Here is a 22614-nt window from a genome sequence, read left to right on the forward strand (position 1 = left end):
CCCTATCGTCACATGGCTAATGGGAACAGAACCCACTTTAGTGACTTTTCCAATTGTCACTCATCTGTTTTGGACTGAAAGTCCTGAATGATTATTATGATCATTGTTGATATTATATTCATGCTATATTGTGTTTTCTTGCTGGGCTTTGGCTCATGGGTGCTATGTGGTGCAGGTAAAGGGAAAGAAAAGCTCACCCAGCCTTGAGTGGAGAGCTTAGGTGGTGCTGTGTACATATGCGGCGGCTTGACCACCACGACCAAGGAGTTCTCAGAGGAACTAGGAGGTTTACCTTATTTTTGCCGCTTAGGTTGGCGGGTTGTAAATTTGAAACAGTAATGACCATTTTGAGTTGTAAATAACTTGTAAATGTTTTTTATGGGCCCATGAACAGTTTTATATTTTAAATAAAATATATCATTTCTCTTGATTGGTTTTTCACCTTAGCCTGTTAATAACACTAGAAGCACGTTTTTAACCAAAGGACTCGGGTAGCGAGTTAAATTTCTGGTTCACCGTAACTGTTCTGGGGTAACCAGGGCTTACAACTTGGTATCAGAGCGTGCCAAGGTTAGGGTTCCTGTAGACTGGCTGGGCATGATTATAATGTGGTCTCAACAATATGTCACCGACATGCATGCAAATATACAATTACGCCCTCAACAGGCCAAATTACCAAAACACCCCTGTAATAAAATGTGGACCCACATGCATGCTTTTAACATCATATTATAATATAATTCACATAAACATGCATATTATCAATTAATGGCATAATTAAACAGTTATGGCCCTCCCAGCCTACTAATCCAACCATTAAACTGCATTAGGGATTTCGGGGCATTACACAAGTACTCCTTAATGATAAAATCAGTAACACCTCCAATTGACCATTCATTTTCCCACTTTTCTCGCTTAGCAATCATATGGCCATGTACTCATCCATTTCATGAACTTTCCGGGGAAAAACTCCAACTCCTATGAAAGGCGGCACCACCTCTAAGTTCACATAGGCGAAGTTCTTATAAAATCTTTGCTACCTTTAGAGATGTTTGTTGCACACAACTGAACTTCATTAAAAGCCCTAGGCTTAACCCTCACTCGGTAGCAACCAACACTAACCATCCTTGGATGGAATTCATGACTTTGTTAGTGTTGAAACTATTCACCTAATAACTTGTTCTTACCCATTGAAATCTTTCCCTTGATGTTCACAAGTTTGGAGTTGGGTTGCCATCATTGGTGAATATATTATTCTATGAGTTTTAGTCACATCCACTTTGAAGTGGAACTTACTAACCTCTTCGCAAGAGATTTTATGAATGGATCCGCTAAGTTCTCACTTGTCTCTATATATGAGATCGATATGATTCCTCCTAGAATCAATTGTCTCACATACTCATGTCTTAGACTTATATGTCTAGACTCTCATGCCATTATAAGCTCTAGCTAATGTGGCTTGTTTATCACCATTGGGATATTCCTCATGAAATCCCTAAGCCAGTTGGCCTCTTTTCCATTTGCCGCTAGAGCTATAAACTCATTCTCCATGGTTGAGTATAATATATGTTTGTTTCTTTGGGCCCTAAGAAACCGCTCCTCTTTTTAGCATAAATACCCAACCACTTGTAGAGATATTATCTCCTACACTTGATGTCCAACTCGCATTGGAATATCCTTCAAGTATCTTTGGGAACTTTGAATATTGGAGGCCTAGCTGCTTGGTTCTTTTAAGGTACCCTAGAACTCTCTCAATCACTTTTCAATGTTCCATTCTTGGATTGCTAGTAAACCCAATTAGTTTACTAACCGCTCTACCATTGTTCTTTACAAGCTTTATGCTTGAATCAAATGGTGTATTCGCCTCTTTGATTTTAAGATTACTAAACTTGTCAAGCACTTTCTCAACAAAGTGAGCTTGACTTAAGGAATAACCCCCACTATTTCTTCTCACTTTTATACCAAAGAAGGTATCGACCTTTCAAAGGTCCTTCATCTAGAAAGTGGAAGGTAGAAACATCTTCGTTTCTATTATGTCTTTCATCTCATTACTCAAAATCAACAATCATCAATATATAGACATACCAAGATGACATAGTCATCACAAGTCTTAGAGTATAAGCACTTGCCCACATTATTGTGTCTACACCCATCTGAAACTACAACTTCTCTTGCCATTGTTTTGGTGCTTGTTTTAAACCATATAAATATTTAACAAGCGAACACACTTTATGTTCATTTTCCTTAGAAAAAAACCTTCTGGTTGTTCCAGTAGATCTCCTCAATGAGATCTCCATTTAAGAATGTCATTTTGACATCCACTTGATGAACATAAATGTTATATATTGATGATAAGACAAATAGTACTCTGATAGTGGTTGTCCTAGCAACTGGTGCATACGTGTCAAAATAACTGATTCCTTCATTTTGTTTAAACCCTTTAGCTACTCTTCTAGCTTTAAAGGTTTGTATATGTCATCGGTGTGATATTTCCTCTGAAATATCCTCTTGCACCCAATTGGTTTTGAACCTTGTGGAAGGTCTACCCATTCCCAAATAAGGTTTGAAATAATTGAATCTATTTCATCATTTATTGACTCATTCCAAAAAGCGAAGTGTCTCAAAGACATTGTTTCTTGGAATGTTTTGGGATCATCCTCAACTTGAAGAGTCATAGGGAATTTCCATGTGACTTCTTCAAGTCTACCGTAGAGTATCTCTACTTGAGAACATTTCTCAGTTGACCCAACTCTTTAAGCATTTGGCTTCTCCAAGGCAATATTGGTTGCTCATCAACCTTTGGATCTTTCTCTTTAAGAGATTCTCCAACACCTGTGGGTTCTTGAGAATTGCTATCACAATATAACATATTCTCAAAGAACTCATTTTCTCTTGATTCAATTGTTACATTATGAAACAAAAAAAAATGTGGGTGAGATTGGGAGGGTGAGGAACTGAGATGGTGATTGTGAGATTGGGTAAAATATGAGTTTTTTTTATTAATTAAATTAAATTTTATGTTTATTTAAAGTTAACTAGTAAGATTTTAATTAGTTTTTCAATATTTTATTTCCAATTTTTGTTTGTTTTTAATTAATTAAATTTATTCTAGAGTTTTAATGAAACATTTATTTTTTTATTTTATGAATTCTTAAAATATATTTAAATCATTTAAAAATAATAAAACAATTAAAAATCAAATAAATCAATAAAATGAGAATGAGATTGGGAGGGTGGGAAACGAGATGGTGAGGATGAGATTGGGTGAAATATGAAAGAATGTGGGCAAAAAGTTTAGTATTACTATTAATAGCCACTCACAAGCTGACACGTATACCAACTCGAGTATGGCAGGTGGACACGTTTCCCGAAAGAGAAGTTCAAAAGTTTCTCTCTTGCTAGGCTCGAAAACATACTTTTGAGGAGGCAAAATGTTACACCCCAAATTTCGAAATATAGTTATTAGCCTCGAAATTAGGGCTGGCAATTTTCGATACGACACGATGACACTACTCGAAAACGACACGAAATAAATGGGTTTGGGTGACACATTTAATTTTCGTGTCATAATCGTGTCGACAGGTTTAACACGTTTATTAAACGTGTCATTTTCGGGTCAACCCGCTTAACCCGAAAATGACACTCTTAAGACACGTTTAAGATTATATAAACATTTTAATTTATTTATATTATGTTAATCGTGTCAATTTCGTGTCGTGTCAATTTCGTGTCGTGTCATTACACGTTTAATTGTGTATTAATCGTGTCAGTTTTAGATTTGTGTCAAATGACAAATTTATTAAACGTGTTATCGTGTCGTGTCGTGTGACCTGCTAAGATAATCGTGTCGTGTACGGGTTTGGATTTCTGACACGAATAATAATCGTGTCATGTACGGGTTTACTCTAATCGTGTCGTGTCATAATCGTGTCGACACGATTATGACACGATAACACGAATTGCCACCCCTACTCGAAATGTAGGCTCGTAAGAGTGGAGATCGTTTATATATAAGAAAAGCAATGTGATCATATACACTAGTAATCATACACCTAAGTGCCACGTCACTAGCATGGTGCGAGCTCATGGTGTGAGCTCGAAGAAGAGGGTTGGCTCCGAAGGTTAGTCTCGAAAACCTAGCAGACAAAGAAGTGGGTAATCATGTAGTCGTGAGCTCGAACTATTGAGCAGACTCGAACACGCGTCAAATTAGAGTAAAGTAGGGAGATGCTACATGCCTATAATTGTGGGATTTGTTATAATCATACTTAAACAACCATATTCTTAAGGGATATTGATATTTACATATCAAATTGTATTTTTATTAATTCTTTTATGTTTGAATTATGGGATTTGTTATAATCACACTTAAACAACCCTATTCTTAAAGGGATATTTGATATTAATATATCAAATTGTATTTTTATTCATTCTTTTATGTTTGAATTTAAATTAGATATTATCTAACTTTCCTAAAATTATGTGAAGAGATATTTTGTAAATCATGTCTATAAATAGCCTGGATTATAGTTATTTATTTTCACGCACAAATTTTGTACTCAAGCTCTATGAAATTGTCTTTACGCTTTAACGCAGATTATCTCAATATTATTGACTCGTATTAACTCGTAAATTAGGTAAATTTAACTACTGAACCACGTAAAAAATCTCTTTATTTTATTTTCTTCCTTGATTATTCATAGAAACTTAATTGCTCTTGTTTAATTTTGGTTGATGAAAAACATCAACAACTCTTTATAGCAATGATAAATTAATTAATATTATTGTTTAGAAGGGGATTTGAACTTAGTATTACCAAACCATGATTTTTAATTGTAATAATGAACATAAAATAGTTGTTATGCTATTAATTAAAAGGTAAAATACTATCTTGTGTTCTATTGAAATACAAATTTTTTATAATTATCAAACGACAACTTCCATTTGCAAAAAGTACATAATTCTTCCATTTGCAAAAAGTACATAGTTTAGTGAGTTTAAATTTTAATATTCTCATGATAACTCTCCTTTTAATGATTTATTTGATATATCATTTTAATGATTTATTTTACTTTCAATTGTTTTATTATTTTTAAATAATTTAAACATATTTTCAAAATTCATAAAACAAAATAAATGTTTAATTAAAACTTTAAAATAATTTTAATAAACAAAATTATTTTTAAAATTAATTTAATTAAAATTGGTTATTTTTTCGGGACATAAAAATGAAAATGAAGGCATTTGATATCAAAGTAACGAAGTTCTTCCGAGAATAAAAAAGCCATCGCTTCTTAAAAATTACATAGGAAGAGAAGGAAAACCATGTAACTGTTTACATGTAACTAGCACCATTACAGGTTCTTCGAAACTGATCAAAATGTAACATCAAAACACCAAAAGCCAAAAGGCTTAGGCCTCATTTTGCTTATTCGAAACTCAACTCAAAACACTTTTTAAACACAACAAACAACTGAACCTTATAGAGACTCAACTAAATAGCCTTCAATCTCCACAGGTTTTGTTTTGTTTTGTTCAACATTGGGAAGCAATGTGGACAATCAAGTCAATCACACGGGAACTGCAAAAACAACCAACGAAACAATGAGCAAAAAAAAACTTTTCACAACACAGAATTGAGCAATTCACTTGAAACCAAAATCGAAGTATTATTACCTGTAACCCCATTCGTTGTCGTACCACGACACAAGTTTCACAAAGTTCTCATTCAAAGCAATTCCGGCCTTGGCATCAAAGATGCTTGACCTGTTAATAGATAAACCAGTAATCGGATTAGAGTCTACATGATCATTTGTAACTAATTTAGAGATCAAAACTTGGAACTCAATATTACCTGCTGTCACCAATGAAGTCGGTAGAGACAACATCATCTTCTGTGTATCCCAAGATACCCTTCAATTTGCCCTCAGACTCCTCCCTGTTCATAAGATAAAAAAAATTAAAACAACAGATATGCTTCTTAATGATCTTAGACAAGAAAAGTCAGCGAAAAAATCCTCACTTGATCGCTTTTTTGATCTCCTCGTAGGATGCAGGCTTAGCAAGCCTGACTGTGAGGTCAACAACTGAGACATCGACGGTAGGAACACGGAATGACATTCCAGTCAATTTACCGTTGAGAGCTGGGAGAACCTTTCCAACAGCCTGCACGACCAAAAAAGAGGATGCCCAAGTTAGAGAAGCTATTAATAATAGAAACCCAATGAACACCCGATTAAATAAACTAGGATGTATACCTTAGCAGCTCCAGTGCTGCTGGGAATAATGTTGAAGGAAGCAGCTCTTCCACCTCTCCAGTCCTTGCTTGATGGTCCATCAACAGTTTTCTGGGTTGCTGAATTAACAAACAAAACAACTCATTTAGACCTAATATAATCTCATACAACACATACTGGAAATCCCACATGGCAACTTGACTAATCAAGACTACTTGTCTAAAAGCTTACCGGTGATGGAGTGGACGGTGGTCATCAAACCCTCAACAATTCCAAACCTATCATTGATAACCTGAAGAAAATTGAACATAAAAACAGCAATGAGTGAAAGCAAAAAGAGAAATAATGAACCAAAACAGCATGTAAATAATGGATTAACGACCACAAACATCAATATAAAGGTAAAGGAAAGAACCTTGGCCAATGGAGCAAGGCAATTGGTAGTGCAACTAGCATTGGAAACAATATCGTACTCTGGCTTGTATTCCTTCTCATTCACACCGACAACAAACATGGGTGCATCTTTGCTTGGGGCAGAGATGACAACCTTCTTAGCACCACCCTGGAATAGCGAACCAAGTCAAACTCGAGTCTATATTACAAATGAATGTACCCTTTGCAATAAATTAATTCCCAACCAAATGATACTGATTACCACAAAAACATACGTCGCCATAGTCGTGTATTAATCTACCTAATTACTAGAAAACTTGCATTATAATCATTAAAGAAAATCGAAGCAAACCTTCAAGTGAGCAGCAGCCTTGTCCTTGTCAGTGAAAACTCCAGTTGATTCAACAACAAAGTCGGCTCCGGTCTCGCCCCATGGGATTTCTTCTGGGTTCCTTCATATACACCCCAAAAGATTAGCCAGTCAAAGTTCAAAACGCCAACACCAATTAAAAATTACAGACAAAACCAACGGATCTATGCCGAAATTAGATCAGTACCTGACACCAAAAACAGTGACGGGCTTCTCACCGAAGAGAAGGGTCTTAGAGTCCTTGACCTTAAGTTCATGATGCTTCCATGGTCCATGAACGGAATCGTATTTAAACATGTAAGTCTGAAAAAACAAAACACATCAATCATTTCCAATATCCGTAAATCCAAACAAAACAAAAAAACGAAGTACCGATGTAAATATATATAGGTGAATCACTCACCATGTAATCAGTGGTGATAAATGGATCGTTAACGGCAACAAGCTCGACATCGTCTCTCTGGAGAGCAACTCTAGCAACCAAACGCCCAATTCTCCCGAATCCTACACAACGTTCCAAACTTCTTACACTCCATTTCCAAAAACACATACATGATAGAATGAAAAATCTAGATCAAATCATTACCGTTGATTCCGATCTTGATCTTCTTGTCAGACGCTGCTCATCAAAACAAAAAAGCACGAAAGCTAAAAATGTTAGATTGAAAAACACAGATTCTGACGAAAACAATCGAAACAACCACATCGATCGCAAGAGAAACTAAATAGCAAGAATCATTACCCATTGAAAACTGAGAAGAGAGTGAGTGAGATTTCGAGCAAGATGAATACTGAGAAATGATAGCTATAAGAAAGTGTCAATTTGAGGCTTATATTTAAAGAGTGTCAATCTGGTTCGATTAGGGCTTATAAAATTTACCAGTTGAACTGTTTTTTTTTTTAAGATTCTACTATCCAGATTATAAAATAATGAAAAAATATGATTTTTTTCCAAAATTATTACAACGTTTAAACCTTGTCTCCAAATTTGTGGCATTGTTAAAAAATTTCCTTATTAAGTTGTGACACTTGCTTTAGTTTCGATTCTACATGGTATATTGGGCACTAAGTTATATTGATACATGAATAAAATAAAATTATTTTAAAATTTAAAAAATAAATTTTCTTATTAAAATTTAGAATAAATAAGAATTGTGTCCCTAAATTTTGTTGGTTTTTTTAAATTCCTCCAAATTATTACAACTATTAAAAACAAAACAAAAAATCAGTGGGTATGATTTAGTAATGGTAATAGCTCGGGTTAAAAGTCATATTTATTCTAATTGATTTTTTTAATTTAAATTTTTTTCTTTAAATAATATTCATTATAATGTACAATTTCATATATATGTTAGCCACGTAGGATGATAACTAACAGAATTCTACAACACAGTAATAGAAATAGTTTGAAGATAATTTAATAACACGGAAAATTCACGATACATGATTTGAAAATGATAATAGATCTTAAAAGAAATCATCTTACTCTAAAATAATTATATATTTTTCTTTGCCGAACTAATTTTTAATGGGTAATTATTCAAAGACTACATTTATAATTGGTTTCACTATGGAAAAGTATTAATTATGACATACTTTACACCAACACCAATATTTTTTTTCCCATCAAGTTTATTACCCTTTTTTTAATCTTTTTGGGAAATTTTCAATTAGGTATAATTTTAAAAATTAAATATATAGCTATACAATTAATGATTATTTCACTAATAAGATCTTTAAAATAATTATAATATTAAAATAGCTCATAAATTGTGTATGATCCACCCTAATTATATATATATAATTGTATTATTCAGGTTAAATATAAATTATTATTAGTATTTTTATACTAAGACTGTTGACTCACAAATTGGTCAACAACACTGAGTCAAATAAATTATATGAAAAGAGAACTGAACTTGAATATAATAAATGACACAAAAATTTTATAGTGGTTCGACCCTAAATTGGTAATAACCTACGTCCACCTAATACTTTTATTAATGTAGAATTTCCAATACCCCCTATCAGATGAATTAGATCGATTAAATTTCGTGAGTTTGAGAGAGAGTACAAGAATGTGTATAAATGCACTTAGATCTATGAATTCTTCTCAAGTAAAAGAATTACAACCTAAGAAAAAATTATTCACTAAGTCTCTATTTATAGACTTAGGAATGTACATAAATGGGCCGTGGGCCTTGCATAATTTGCATAATAAAATGGCAATAAAATAATACAAATTAATTGAATATTACATAAATATCTCGTCTTAAACTAATTTTGAGGATTCTGCGCATACCATCAATCAGCACAAGCGACCAGCTTGATCAACAGCTACCCCACTATGCTTGTAGACCCAATCAGTACGAGAAGACAGATACTTCTAACTAGTCAAGGGCCGACCAGGTATTCACTGAGTATGCTACCATGTACCTGGCACGTGTCATATTCTTGTGCCACATCATCATGCTATTTTTAAGGAAACATTTGCCCCCCAAGTTTATTACGATGCGACCAACATCAAATAAACTTATCCGATCAGCAATGTCTAACATGTCACTTCAACTATACTTTTATTTCCTTGAAAAAGTAAATAATCATGATTTTATGGTTTCCAAGAGAAAGACTGAATGTTTCACACTTCCCCATGCTTCGAAAATCCCCTTTTTTATCGTGGTTTTTTCACCTACCCTACTCGAGTATATATATCCCTTCACTTCCTTTTTCACCATAGCTTTATCTCTCTTCAAGAACACTTCAGTTTTCTAAGCAAAACTCAGCCAATCTGAGATCAATCTGAGGCGGTCCAAGTAATTTTCGAACATTTTCTTCGTCAATCTTCACTCCAAGTAAGTTTTTGCACTACTTACCTCTGTTTTTTAGCAATTTTTTCACATGATTACCATGATTTCTAAATTTGTAACTGCTTTTGGAATCTCGAATAGTGTTCTTGAGAGGTTTGAAACTTTTTGGTAATTATTATGTGTAATTATGGGGTTTAAAGACATTTTAGGTAGTGTTTAGGCATGTAAAGACATTAGGTAGGCTTTAATATTGTATCGTAAATGGTTTTAGGTTCAAAATCGAAGTAAAAAAATCAATTTTTAGGTTTTGGAAAAAATCTGGGTTTTTTCCATCTGTAACGAGAACAAAAAGTTTTCTTGAAAAAACTTTTCTTTTTCGCTTTTTGATCTGTTACATTCACTTCTTGCATATTAGAATTTGTTTGTTGTTAAATACCGATGATCGGCTAAAGACTGAATTTTATCAATAAGCAGTATTTATTTTCTTCTTTGTTCTATTCATTCTATTGGTCGTAGATTCTCACTTCTCTTCCTTCTTCTCAGGTATTCATGCACGCTTATTGGGGAAGTGAGAGGCCAATAGACGATGACCTCTTAGCTCTGCTGTTCAAAGACACCGAGCAGCCTATTCTACCAATATCTCAAGTTCCTCCTGTAACGCCCTGGATAACCAAGACCGTTACACTGTGTGTTTGAAATAGTGCAAGTCTTGCTAATCAAGTCATTTAGTTCGAACTGTGTATCTAATGACACAAAGGACTAGGTTAAATAGAGTTTGGTTATAAACGGTTAAACTTTATTGAAAACAGACGTTTATTATATGAGATCCCAAATCAGGGTTTAAAAAACATAAATACAAAATTCTTAGTTACAAATAGTTGACCAAGCCACTCTAATGACAAAATATACATTTTAGGTTCCCGTTCCTGTATAACCCCTTGACCGTGGCGGTCGAGCAGCTGACAATGTACACCTTGCCCCCAGAGCTCTCCAACTCATGGCCAACTTGCCTTACCTGCACCATGTAGCACCTGTGAGCCGAAGCCCAGCAAGAAAACATAATAACATATCACAACAGTATTAGCAGCTAAACAGTTCACAAAGTATAATCCAATAACCACAAAGCATTACTCAGCTCTTTCAAACCATTAAGTCCACTCAAGACAACACACTGGTCACTAATCAATAATCCAGTTCCAGATACTCATTAAATCATAGACAATAATCTACAACAGATATTCAGCACATATATTCAGATTCGATATACAATCAAACACATATTACACTTTTATCACATAATACTCAGGGCCGACGACTTAGGCCGCACCCTCTGTTTAACCCACTGACTCCGGCCCGTTTAAACCGAGCTCAGTGCATAATAAGCTGTCCTCGGATACCAGTGTCCGAGCCGCGCCCTGTGCGCAAGTGTGGATTTCGGCACCCTTAGGCCGTTACCACATGTCCCCGTGGCATAATACCACCTTAAGACATTTATACCATTATAGGGAACTCTTAGTCCCAACATGTTCACATGGTGTATCACCATCACATAATAATACATACAAACATAGGGAACACTTAGTCCCGTCCTATCCACATACACAGGTGCAGTTTTCTTACCTTCATTCCAAATGCTTTAATTAGAGAGAACGACCCCCGAGCACGATCCATCCTCGAGCCCTAGTTTGTCACCTAGTCACAACCAAGACAATGAATTCCATTAATACTTGGATATAAGTTTCTGGTTATAAAACTAACTCCCAAGAAATCGAATTCCACCAAGCACGGTGGTGGAACCAATCCTGAGTACACTAGACTACCTTCCCGTGCTTAAAACCCTCAAAAACCCATGTGTGCAACCAAGGGCTGCGACCCTTGAAGCTTAGCCGCGGCCCTTCTCCAAAACAGAGCCAACCCCACACCTGAAGGGGACACGCGCCGCAGCCCTTGCTTTGGGTGCCGCGGCGCTTGCCTTTGGTCGAGCCTTCTTGGCTCCTTTGCAAGCTAGGGCCGCATCGCTCTAGAACAGAGCCGCGGCCCTTCCCTTCGAACCCAGAATTTCCACCATTTCCAATCTCCAAACCTTAACCAAAACCATCCCAAAGCTCCCTACTTCAATATCAATCATTCCCAACACTTTTAAAACAACTTTAACATCATAATTCAACAGGAAACCCAATCTAAAACTCATTGCAATCCATGTTTCAATCTCTGAAACTCAAGAACATCAAACACCATAACCAACCATTCAAAACCCAGATTTAAACTTCTAATTCATAAATTAAAGTTTACCTCTTTAGCTGAACCTCTTCTCTAAGCAGAATCCCAGCTGGTTCCCAAGTTCTAGCTTCAATTCAACCTTAAACATAAAAAACATGATTATCCAACTACCCAGAAAACTCAGAGCTTCTAACCTCAAAATCACAGTTTGATTCTCACCTTGGCTTTAGTTTAATGATCCTTGGGTAATCCTTGCACCAAGCTTTTAAATCCCCACTGAAATCCCAGCCTAAATCCTCCAAATTCCCTCTGTTTTCCTTGTGTTTTTCTTTGTTCCATTGAGAGAGAAAAGGGAGAGAAAATAAGAGTCGGTTTATGTTTTTCTTCCAAAAGCTTCTTTATCTCTAACTTATCTTATTAAGCCAATCCCAAGGCTCGGGGTGCCGGAACCGTCCCCGAGGCCAAAATGGTAAAATCCCCCAATATTCCCGCCTAGACATCCTAACCTCAAATATATCTCCATATATTTATTTTCATGACCCGATAGTCTAATTAACTACCCGATACCTATAATATCCCTGACTTATCCAAAGTCAACTATTAAACCCCGTTGTGACTTTCCCGCTACTTGCTCCCTAGGATCGCCTCGTGCCAATAGTTACAAATGCACACACCTGTACACGCATATATATATTTATCAATCTACCCACATAATATTGTGTTCTCAACAATTTATCACACACATTCACATTTATGCCCTAACGGGCCAAGATTACCATTATGCCTTACCAGCCAAACAGGGCCCACATACTTATTCAATACCCATTTCACGTTTTCTTACCATTAATTCTCTTAACCTCCAATTATGCCCTCCCGGCACACTAATCAAGGCCCTTAAGCCTTATTAGTAATTTTGGGTCGTTACACCTCTTCCTTGGCCAAATCCATTGACCAGCCTTCCTAGGACAAACCCTTCTACCAACCGTCCTAGACATAAACAAAAAAAATGAAAAACTCCAATGCCCTGACTAAAGCAAGTTGCCCAGAGAAAGAAAAAGAGCCAGATCCTCATGTTGGTCAATATGCAGCCAACGCTGAAGGTTCTACAACCATCCCTCAGCCAGAAACCACCAAGCAGACCTCTGAGCTGCTCCTTACCCATGCCCTTATCAAAGTTGGTGTAAACAAATAGGATGTACCCTGGTACATTTCCCCTCCTAGTGTGATCTAAAGCAGAATGGTGGCCAAATATCCCAAGAAGTATGGGCTTACTGGGATAACCTTATATAAACCCTTAGTCATCAGAGCACAAATGTGCCCGGAGGTGCTTATAGCGCCTGGTCATGGTACAACATCGAAGCAGGAGTAGTCTTGCCTCTTCATGATTACTTGAGAGGGATCGCAATTATTTCAACATAGCCCTTTTCCAAATAACCCCAAATGGATATAAAGTACTTTCAGCACTCTATATCCTTTACCATCACATGAGATGGCCCGAACCTACTCCTCACGAGATCAATTACCTCTTTGATCTCAAGTCAAACCCTAACCATAATAACATAAGGTTTTTCCACTTTTACAACCAAGAAACCATTTACACCTTCCTCGCATACACCACCTACAAATCCAATGTAGGGAAATACTACCAAGAGTATTTTCTTACAACTGTTCTAGTCGCGGACCACCTATCCTTTACCTGGGGAGGTAATCTCTTCTTATCCTAATATTTTCTCTTTTACTGGTCTCTATTTTATGTCTGTCATAATTTGCTCTTCCAATTTAGGCCCATGGTATTGACCAGAACCTACCCAGGCTATGATGGAGAGGGCCACCAACCTGGCCAGTTTGACACCTATCAAGAAGAGTGTCAACTAATTGGTCACGAAAAAATAACCTGAGGGTGGTCAGTCTCCTCGAACCCCACCAGGATGTAAAGGAGTCAACCGCAGGGAGTGCCACTAGTGAAGGCACTGGGGAGCGAATCCCCTCTTACCAGACTCAAGACGTCACCCAACCGCCTAGGCATCGAGAACCTGGGGCCAGCAACAGAGAGCCCAGTGTAATTGCCCGTCCAACACCAATTCCTCCCACTCACAGAAAGGGGAAACAAAAATTACCCGAACACCCTGTTCGGGTAGAAGATTCATCTGAGGATGAAAATGGTATGAATTTTTCTATACTCCTTGCAATGTTTCCCATCCCAAATAGCTTGTTCGATATGGACAACAATTTTATTTCTTCAACCAGTAGCTTTAATTCAGATTTCTTTGAGGCAGATAGTGCATGTTTTAGTAGTAGTAGTTTAGAAAATGTAACGACCAGTATTCGTAGATCGTGTATTTTCACTAGAATTACACTTCATTCTTATTTTTCATTCTGCTCATGTATACTTGATTAATTGTTTGTTTCTTTTGCAGTCATGCAGGCCCCTGATGCCTTTGACATTTATGCCTCGTTGGTGTCGCTGCTAGCATGAAAAAATCGAGCAGAAGAGAAGCTGGGGGTACGAGTGGGGCTCTTCCAGCTAAGAAAAGTCAACCAGGTGATATCCCTCCGACTAGAAAAACAACTCCACCACATTCAAATACTACCACTCATTCACCTACCTCTCAACCAGAGTCCTCCATTGAGCAGGTGGGCAGACCCTCCATTAATGAGATGTTGAGCAATGCCACCAGCTCGACAATCGACAAGCTTCATAAGATGGCTAGACACAAGCTAAGCAAATAGGTGTTTGCTTCTCTCCCAACTTTGAAACCCGACCAGGTCCTCGGTCGAAGTTTTGACGAGTTCCTCAGTGTAAGTTCTTGCTTTCATTTAGTGTTTTGTTGCTCGAGATTTTTTGTACATCCGGTTTTTTTTTATATATTTTTTAATTTTATGTTGATCACAGGCCCTCCTGAATTTTAACAATGGATGGAGGCATGTTGAAGAAGAGAGCAACAGGCTTGCTAAGGACCAGAAATGGCGAGTCACCAAGCAGCAGGCAGCAGTGGACACTACCAATAATTTACTAAGGAGATTAAGAAGACCAAGGATGACTTGGACAAGGCAATTTAATCAAAGGAAAAACATAAAGCTGCATCCAAGACCAACCACGATGAGGCGGTCAAGCTGCAGGAGGACCTGGTCGCAAGTAGGAATGAGTCTAACGAGCTTGAAGAGAAAGTGAAGCAACTCGAGGAAACAAACACGAGCAATTTGGAAAGATTCCAAGGCGCAGTTTTCAACTTCTTCTATATGTTCTGGAAGAACAATAAAATTGCCAATTTGAATTATCTTCCCGAGCAGATAAAGCAAGATGAACTTCCAAAATGTGCTGCTCGCTTAGCCGGAGAGAATAACCCTCTAGCTTCTCCAGAAATCTCCTTGGCCACAGGTATTGATGGGGGAGAAGATAAGACTAGACCGACCGCCGACCAGCAGCCCCAACAGACTCCTCCTACCAAGTAGTTTTTGTAATAATTTTATTTTTAATTTTTAACAACCCAAGTAACATGTTCGTGGTGTTAAGACAATTCACTTTTATTTGTATTAATTTTTTATTACATCCGAGCAGTATTACTCGTGGTGTAAAAGATAATCATTTTAGTATTATAATGTTTTATAATTATAACACATGCTTATATGACCGAACCTAGGATAACACTTTATATGTTCTTCCAAAAATATTTTGAAAAAATATTCTTAGTGTTTTTGCATGCTTTCCCTTATTTTGCTTATGTGTTTACATATTTTCATATGTTTTGCTTAGCCTTAGTATCTCATACGCCCCCCAAAGTGATTGAGGGCATGCTCGCAGTCTTCCGTCCATTCAATTTTTTTGCTACCCCTCAATAGATTAAAAAATGGAACACACTTGTCCGTAGATTTTGAAATAAATCTACCAAGCGCAACAATTCTTCCTGTAAAACTTTTCACGTCTTTAATCCTAGTGGGTGATTTCTTCTCAATCAGGGCTTTGATTTTTGGGGGGTTAGCTTCTATCCCCTGCAAATATACTATAAATCCAAGAAATTTCCCAAATCCCATCCCAAAAGAACACTTGAGAGGATTAAGCTTCATCTGATATTTTTTCAAGATGTTGAAGCATTCTTGTAAGTCGTTTACATGTTCACCCGCTTTCTTTGACTTGACCAGCATGCAGTCGACATATAATTCCATATTATTGTTGATTTGGTCTGTAAACATATGATTAACTAGTCGCTGGTAAGTCGCCCCAGCATTTTTTATTTTAATCAGCAGGATATAAACCTGCTGATTAAATCTGCAGTCAATAACTTAACCCATTAATCATGATGAGCATATTAAGAGCTTTCCCAACGGGATCAATCTTACCACACTACATTCACAAACCACTTGTAGTGCTATAAACATGCCCATGGAATTCATACATCAATCATAATTCCTGTTCTTCCAACATTCACACCATGCCTCCAACTCCAGCATGAAAATATCACAATTATATAATCATGGAGCATGTAATCATATGATCACAATCATATATATATTCACAAAGCATATAATCATATAGTCAAGAGCCAGGCTCTATCAGAATCTCATGCTCCCTAATACAATGTGCAGGTAAAGCATTTACATTGTATTTAAGCAGTTAAGTACATAACTATAGAAATAGTTACCATTCCCTGAGTGAAGCTATCTTCAGTGACGAGTGTACATGCCCAGCTTGTCTTCAAGAACCATAAACCTTGGCTCACTCTGATACCAAAGTTGTAACGCCCTAAACTCCAGGGACCGTTACGGTGTGCCTTGTAAACAGTGCTAAACTCGCTAATCAAATCATTTGGCCAAAATCGTGTAACTAAATATGATTAGCAGTTTAGGGATTAAAAATTTCGGTTAAGATGTAACGTTTCACTAGAACGTTTATTATATACATTGGGATCCCAAAAATATAATTTAAAGGCTTATTACAACAAAATATTTACAACCAGCCGGTCTAAGCGGCAAAACAGGGTTTAACCCTAGTTTCTCTTCAAATCCTCGGCCGTGGCAGTCGAGCAGCTGCATATGTACACATTGTCACCTAAGCTCTCCAACTCAAGGATGGTCCAGCTTTCTTTTGCCTTTACCTGCACCACATAGCACCCGTGAGCCGAAGCCCAGCAAGAAAACTTAATATGCTCATGAACAGTAATAACATGTCATCGAATCATAAGGCACACGCCTAGCAAATATAGCCCTAATCAAGCAGGCAAATGAGTTCACGTAATGTTGAGTATAACACATCAAGCGATGATCATAATAATCATCCAGGGCTTTTAGCCCCAAATAGAAGAGTGACAGTTGTAATAGTCACTAAGGTGGGTTTATTCTCACTAGCCATGTGACGATAGGGTCACCGGGGCTTTATAGATAAGTGAACCTTTCACTAGCTTAAACAGGATAGGCGCATGATGACTAGTCACCAACATAACCTTCCTCCTGACTCTAGAGTCATAACTATGGAACTCTGTTCCCTAGCCATGTCACAAGCAGTAACCTAGGCCTTAGGCCCTGGCTCTGAGTAACTAGTCTTAGACTAGACAAGCGTTTATAAGTTTCATCGACCTTAGGGTCGGTCCAGCATTAATGCCTTAGAGTCATTCAATGCTGATATCGATTAGATCTAATCTTTTAATTGGCCCTGCATTCATAACGTTATGCCGTTCTCGGCTGTTAGGTCTGTGATACTTGACCGGTGCCGACCCTGACTAGTCAGTACCATATACAAGCAAGCAATGCCACCAAACATATATTGTATATCAAATATTCGAATATAGGGCATTCAGCATGCTTACTCAATAATTACTAGCACAATTAGGCTTATGCATAAACACAGAGGCTTAAGCTCTGAACAATCTCATATTCAATACTCATAGCATGCCCTAATCACATGTTTCTCGTGCATTGCATGCATCACATTTAATCACTTGACATGCCTCAAAAATAACCATGCATGCCACATTTAAACATCCAACATGCATCAAGAATAACCATGCATGTCATATATACACAGGGTGTAGTTTTCTTACCTTTGGTCCAAGCACAGGTTACCAATAAACAAGCCACAAGCACAATCCTTACTCCAACCCTCTAGTGATAACATAGTCACAACCATAAATGGTGATCCAATGAGTTCAAGTTCTAAAACCAATCCCGGAACCAAGACCTAGCCTCTGAGACATCAAATCCCACTAAACCGGGTATTAGGAATGATCCCGAGGCCTAAGGTTTGAGTTCCCATGACTAAAAATGTAGAGTCCAAGAACTTTACTTAACTAGTTAGATAGTAGTAGCAATAGTAATAGTTGAAGTATTTTTATGACTGTGGATTTTGGTTCAGACCGGGATTTAATTGGACACTCGTAGTAACACTTGTAGATTTTCTAAGTTTAACCTATAGTTTAAGAATATTAATTTTAACCTAAGGTTTGATTAATATGACTGATATTGATGGTGATATTTATTATATTATAAGGTTTAGTTAGACCCAATAAGAAAGTAACACTTGTCATGTGTATGTTTAATGATAATTAAGTATTTTTTAGGAATAAGTTTATTAAGATTAATATTTGAATATCCTAGGGTCTGTCAGCAGCTTTGAAAACGTTAGAGGACTTAGTCAAGGCTGTTTACTCAATTCAAATTAAGCTGAAAATGTGCAATTTCGTGTTTAAATATTCAGCGTATGCCGATATATCGCAGCTATAGGGGGCGATATATCGCAGTACGGAGATACGAAAAATACGTAACTTCGCACGATCACCTCGACGAGCCTCGGGCATGCTGGCCCAGGCGATATATCGCCTACAAAGGGCGATATATCGGCTCCTTTGGTATATTTTTGAATGTTTTTGAAAACGTTCTCTTTTTAATCTTTAACCTCTTGATAAGTCCAACATCTTTCTGACCGAGTCTTCAGCCTCTGCTGAACGATAATTCAAATATTTTTCACTTAAAAAGCCATTATTTTATTCAAGTTAAATGAAGATCTTTTCATTCTTGAACTCTATAAATAGGACCTAGTACCCAGCCATTTATTCATTCATCAAGCTAAGTTCAGAGGCTGCAAGTTGCTAGGTTATTTTTTAGAGTGTAAACACTTGGGTTGAGGATTATAAGCTTACCAAAGACTTGGGAAGTAAGGTTTATAGCACATTTCAGTTCAAGGTTTAGATCGGTCATAGAAGCATTCAAGGTATTCCAAACTCTAGTTCATTTTGGTATTGTTTTCCTTAAGTTCTTATAGTTTTCTACTCAGCACCCTAACTTTATTCTTTATTTTTGGATAGGAAATCTAAGATCTTGAACATAAGGTTTTTGGTAAGTATATTCTTGATGGTATAGTTCGTCCATTCTTTTCATTCCTTTTTCTTCAGTATACGCACCCTTTCATTGATGGTTTTTAGGAGTGTTCCAAAGTCTCAAACCTGTTCTCATATCCCGGTACATTTTGGTAAGGAAAATAGGATAGGATATTATATGCTATGTGTTATCTTATGATTTATGTGTTATGTTAACTTATGATTTATGTGCTATGTTATGTATGTTGTAGACTTGGGCATATGACCTATGTAACTAACAAGCCCCAATAAATTATGGGCATATGACTTGCTTAGCTAGCAAGCCCCACAAATCTAATGGGTATATGACTTGTATAGTTTACGGGACCCCAAGTAATAATGGCCATTATAGTATGTGTGGCATATGTTTATGATATGTTTTATGTTGCGTTATGAATTTTATGTATATGGTTTACGTGTTAGGTTTTCCTTGCTGGGCATTAGGCTCACTCCTTTATGTTTATATGTGTAGGAAAATAGCTTTGGTGGCAGGAAAGGTTCTTGGAAGCTTGGGGATGTGTATTGAGGCGGGATGGAATCGATGGACGGAGAGTTCGATTCGAGGATGAAGTCTCTTTAATTATGGTTTTCTATGTATTTTTCCGCAATTGGTTGTAATAAGTTTTAATTAAGTTTTCATTATGTCAAAGTTATGTTTTGTTTCAAACAATGGGATCACAATGTCCTACTTATGAATTTTATATAGCTTTAAACCTTTACCTTATAGTTTTGAAATAAAGATAGGTTATTTCAAATGTATGTTTTCGTAAGATTAGTATAGAAATTAGTAATGGTCCAAAGTCTAGAGTAGTTAGGTCATTACAAAAAACCCACTTTGGTCACTTTTCCTCTTTTGAGCCGCGGCCCCAACCATTAGAGCCGCAGCCCCACTCAAGTCAGGCCCAAAAATCCTCTCTGACATCAATTAGAGTCGCAGCTCTACCCAATAGAACCGCAGCTCAAATAGCCCATCAGCCCCAAACCACCAGTTTCTTCAAGCTTGAGCCGCAGCGCCCAAGAACAGAGCTGCGGCTTAACCTCGAACCCAGCCAAAAAAACTCCATTTCTTCATCTAAAAACCTTTCAAAAACATCTCCAAACTCAAAAATCAAAGTTTCCAAACATCCCCATGATCCAAAACCAACAAAACCCAAGTCTCAAATCACCCAAAAACACATCAAAACACAAAATCCAATTCAAGCTTAAAAACTTTAAAAACTTAGAACTTAAAAATTGAATTACCTCTGATTGAGTTGTTTCCAAACTAAATCCTCCAACTAATAAGCTTCTAATCTTCCCTAGGATCGCTATGCCTCGATCCTCACTTGAATCCGAGTCCTAGAACTCAAGTTACCTTCGAAAATGCGATCGGGGAACGAAAATGGAACTTTGAGGGAGAGATAACGTACAGAACGTTCTTTTTATTTCTTTAAAAGGTTACTTCAAGCTTAAGTAGCCTCAACCAAATCCTAATGCTCGGGGTGCCGAAAACACTCCCGAGGGCAAAATAGTCAAAACCTCCAGAATTTCCCCCTGATCTTACTAACTCCCAATTTGTCACAAAATATTGATTCCCATTACCCAATAACCCGGTAATGCTCTAAATACCCCTTGACTCACTCCGAGTCAAGAATAAATCCCGTTGGGACTTTCTCATTAGCTTACCTCCTAGGATCGTCTCGTGCTGGGTAACCCTGGCATAACCAAACAATAATAAAGCACCACACACACATATCACATATATGCCAAATATGCCCGAAATGACCAAAATATGAAAATCACCCAATTACTCAGAAATGGGTTCACATGCATATTATCATTTAATAACATAATAAATCAATTATGGCCCTCCCGACCTCCTAATCAAGGTCCTAAACCTTATTAGGAAATTTGGGGCATTACATTTTCAGTGCGAGGTTGATATCCAGAGAGTTAGCAGAGGATATGACCAGAGCTGGCATATAATTTTTGGTAGGTCAGTTGGCCAACATTACGCTCAGTCTACGCTGTTGGAAAGAATAAAGGAATGTCAGTCAAGTGATCCACAACTGACCAAGATCAGAGAGAATGTTTTAACTGGAGTGTCCAGAGATTATACAATGTCAGATATGGGCTTGTTAAGATACAAAGGTCAGATATTTGTTCTGATGGACATTGCTTTGAGGCGGGAGATTCTGGATGAATCTCATACTACTCCTTACTCTTTGCATCCAGGCACCATGAAGATGTATCATGATGTGAGATCACTGTATTGGTGGCCTGGGATGAAGAGGGATGTGGCAGAGTATGTGACTAATTGCTTGACATGTCAACAAGTCATGGCTGAGCATCAGAGGCCGGCATGGCTATTACAGCCTTTGGACATCCCATAGTGGAAATGGGAGGACATTACGATGGATTCTGTAGTGGGATTACCCAGGACTATGGGTCAACATGATTTAGTGTGGGTTATCATGGATCGATACACCAAGTCAGCTCACTTCTTATCAGTGAGGACTACCTATACATTTGACCAGTACGCAGATCTCTATGTGAGAGAGATTGTACGCCTTCATGGGGCACCGAGGATGATCGTGTCAGATCGAGACCCCACATTCATTTCCAAGTTTTGGGGAAGTTTACTAAAAGGCCATGGGTACACAATTGAAGTTTACTACTGCTTATCATCCTCAGACATATGGACAATCTGAGAGGACGATTAAGATATTAGAGGACATGTTGCGAGCATGTGTACTAGACTTTGGTGGATCCTGGAGTAAGTATCTACCTTTGATAGAGTTTTCCTACAACAACAGCTATTAGTCGACCATTTGGGTGGCTCCTTATGAGATGATGTATGGTAGGAAATGCAGGTCTCCCATTCATTGGGATGAGACAGGAGAAAGGAGATACTTGTGTCCTGAGGAAGTTCAGAGGACCAATGAAGCCATTGAGAAGATTAGAGCTCAGATGCTTGCTTCTCAAAGAAGACAAAAAAGTTATGCTGATCCCAAATGCAGGAACGTGGAGTTCCAAGTGGGAGACTATGCCTTCCTTAGAGTCTCGCCATGGAAAGGGGTGAGAAGATTTGGGAAGAAGAGCAAGCTGAGCCCTAGATTTGTAGGTCCATTTAAGATCCTGGAAAGGGTTGGTCAAGTGGCCTATAGGTTGGCCTTACCACCAGCATTGTCGGTCGTGCATAATGTATTTCATATTTCAGCTCTTCAGAGGTATGTGTCAGATGTGACTCATGTATTGAGTTA

At 37.4% G+C, this 22614-nt stretch overlaps 1 protein-coding gene across 1 annotated transcript; it reads right to left on the reverse strand.

Annotated features, from left to right (window-relative positions):
* Nucleotides 1–5229: 5229 nt before the first annotated feature.
* On the reverse strand, nucleotides 5230–7869 carry LOC133822319 (glyceraldehyde-3-phosphate dehydrogenase, cytosolic). Its single transcript, XM_062254593.1, has 12 exons — nucleotides 7742–7869; nucleotides 7586–7618; nucleotides 7403–7503; nucleotides 7187–7302; nucleotides 6982–7081; nucleotides 6652–6798; nucleotides 6468–6528; nucleotides 6258–6355; nucleotides 6023–6165; nucleotides 5855–5938; nucleotides 5677–5766; nucleotides 5230–5581 (listed from the first exon to the last, which is right to left on the reverse strand). Exons 1-12 carry the CDS (start codon nucleotides 7743–7745, stop codon nucleotides 5536–5538), a joined length of 1023 nt encoding a protein of 340 aa, XP_062110577.1. The 5' UTR covers nucleotides 7746–7869; the 3' UTR covers nucleotides 5230–5535.
* Nucleotides 7870–22614: the final 14745 nt, after the last annotated feature.

Source organism: Humulus lupulus, chromosome 3, assembly GCF_963169125.1.
Source record: "Humulus lupulus chromosome 3, drHumLupu1.1, whole genome shotgun sequence".
NCBI lineage: Eukaryota > Viridiplantae > Streptophyta > Magnoliopsida > Rosales > Cannabaceae > Humulus > Humulus lupulus.

Excerpts from the sequence above, each read along its gene's own strand:
- LOC133822319 (XM_062254593.1), bottom strand. Across the intron at positions 6,529-6,651 it reads GCCTTGCTCCATTGGCCAAG|GTTATCAATGATAGGTTTGG; the intron begins GTTCTTTCCTTT and ends AATTTTCTTCAG. Across the intron at positions 5,582-5,676 it reads GACAACGAATGGGGTTACAG|TTCCCGTGTGATTGACTTGA; the intron begins GTAATAATACTT and ends TTGTTTTTGCAG.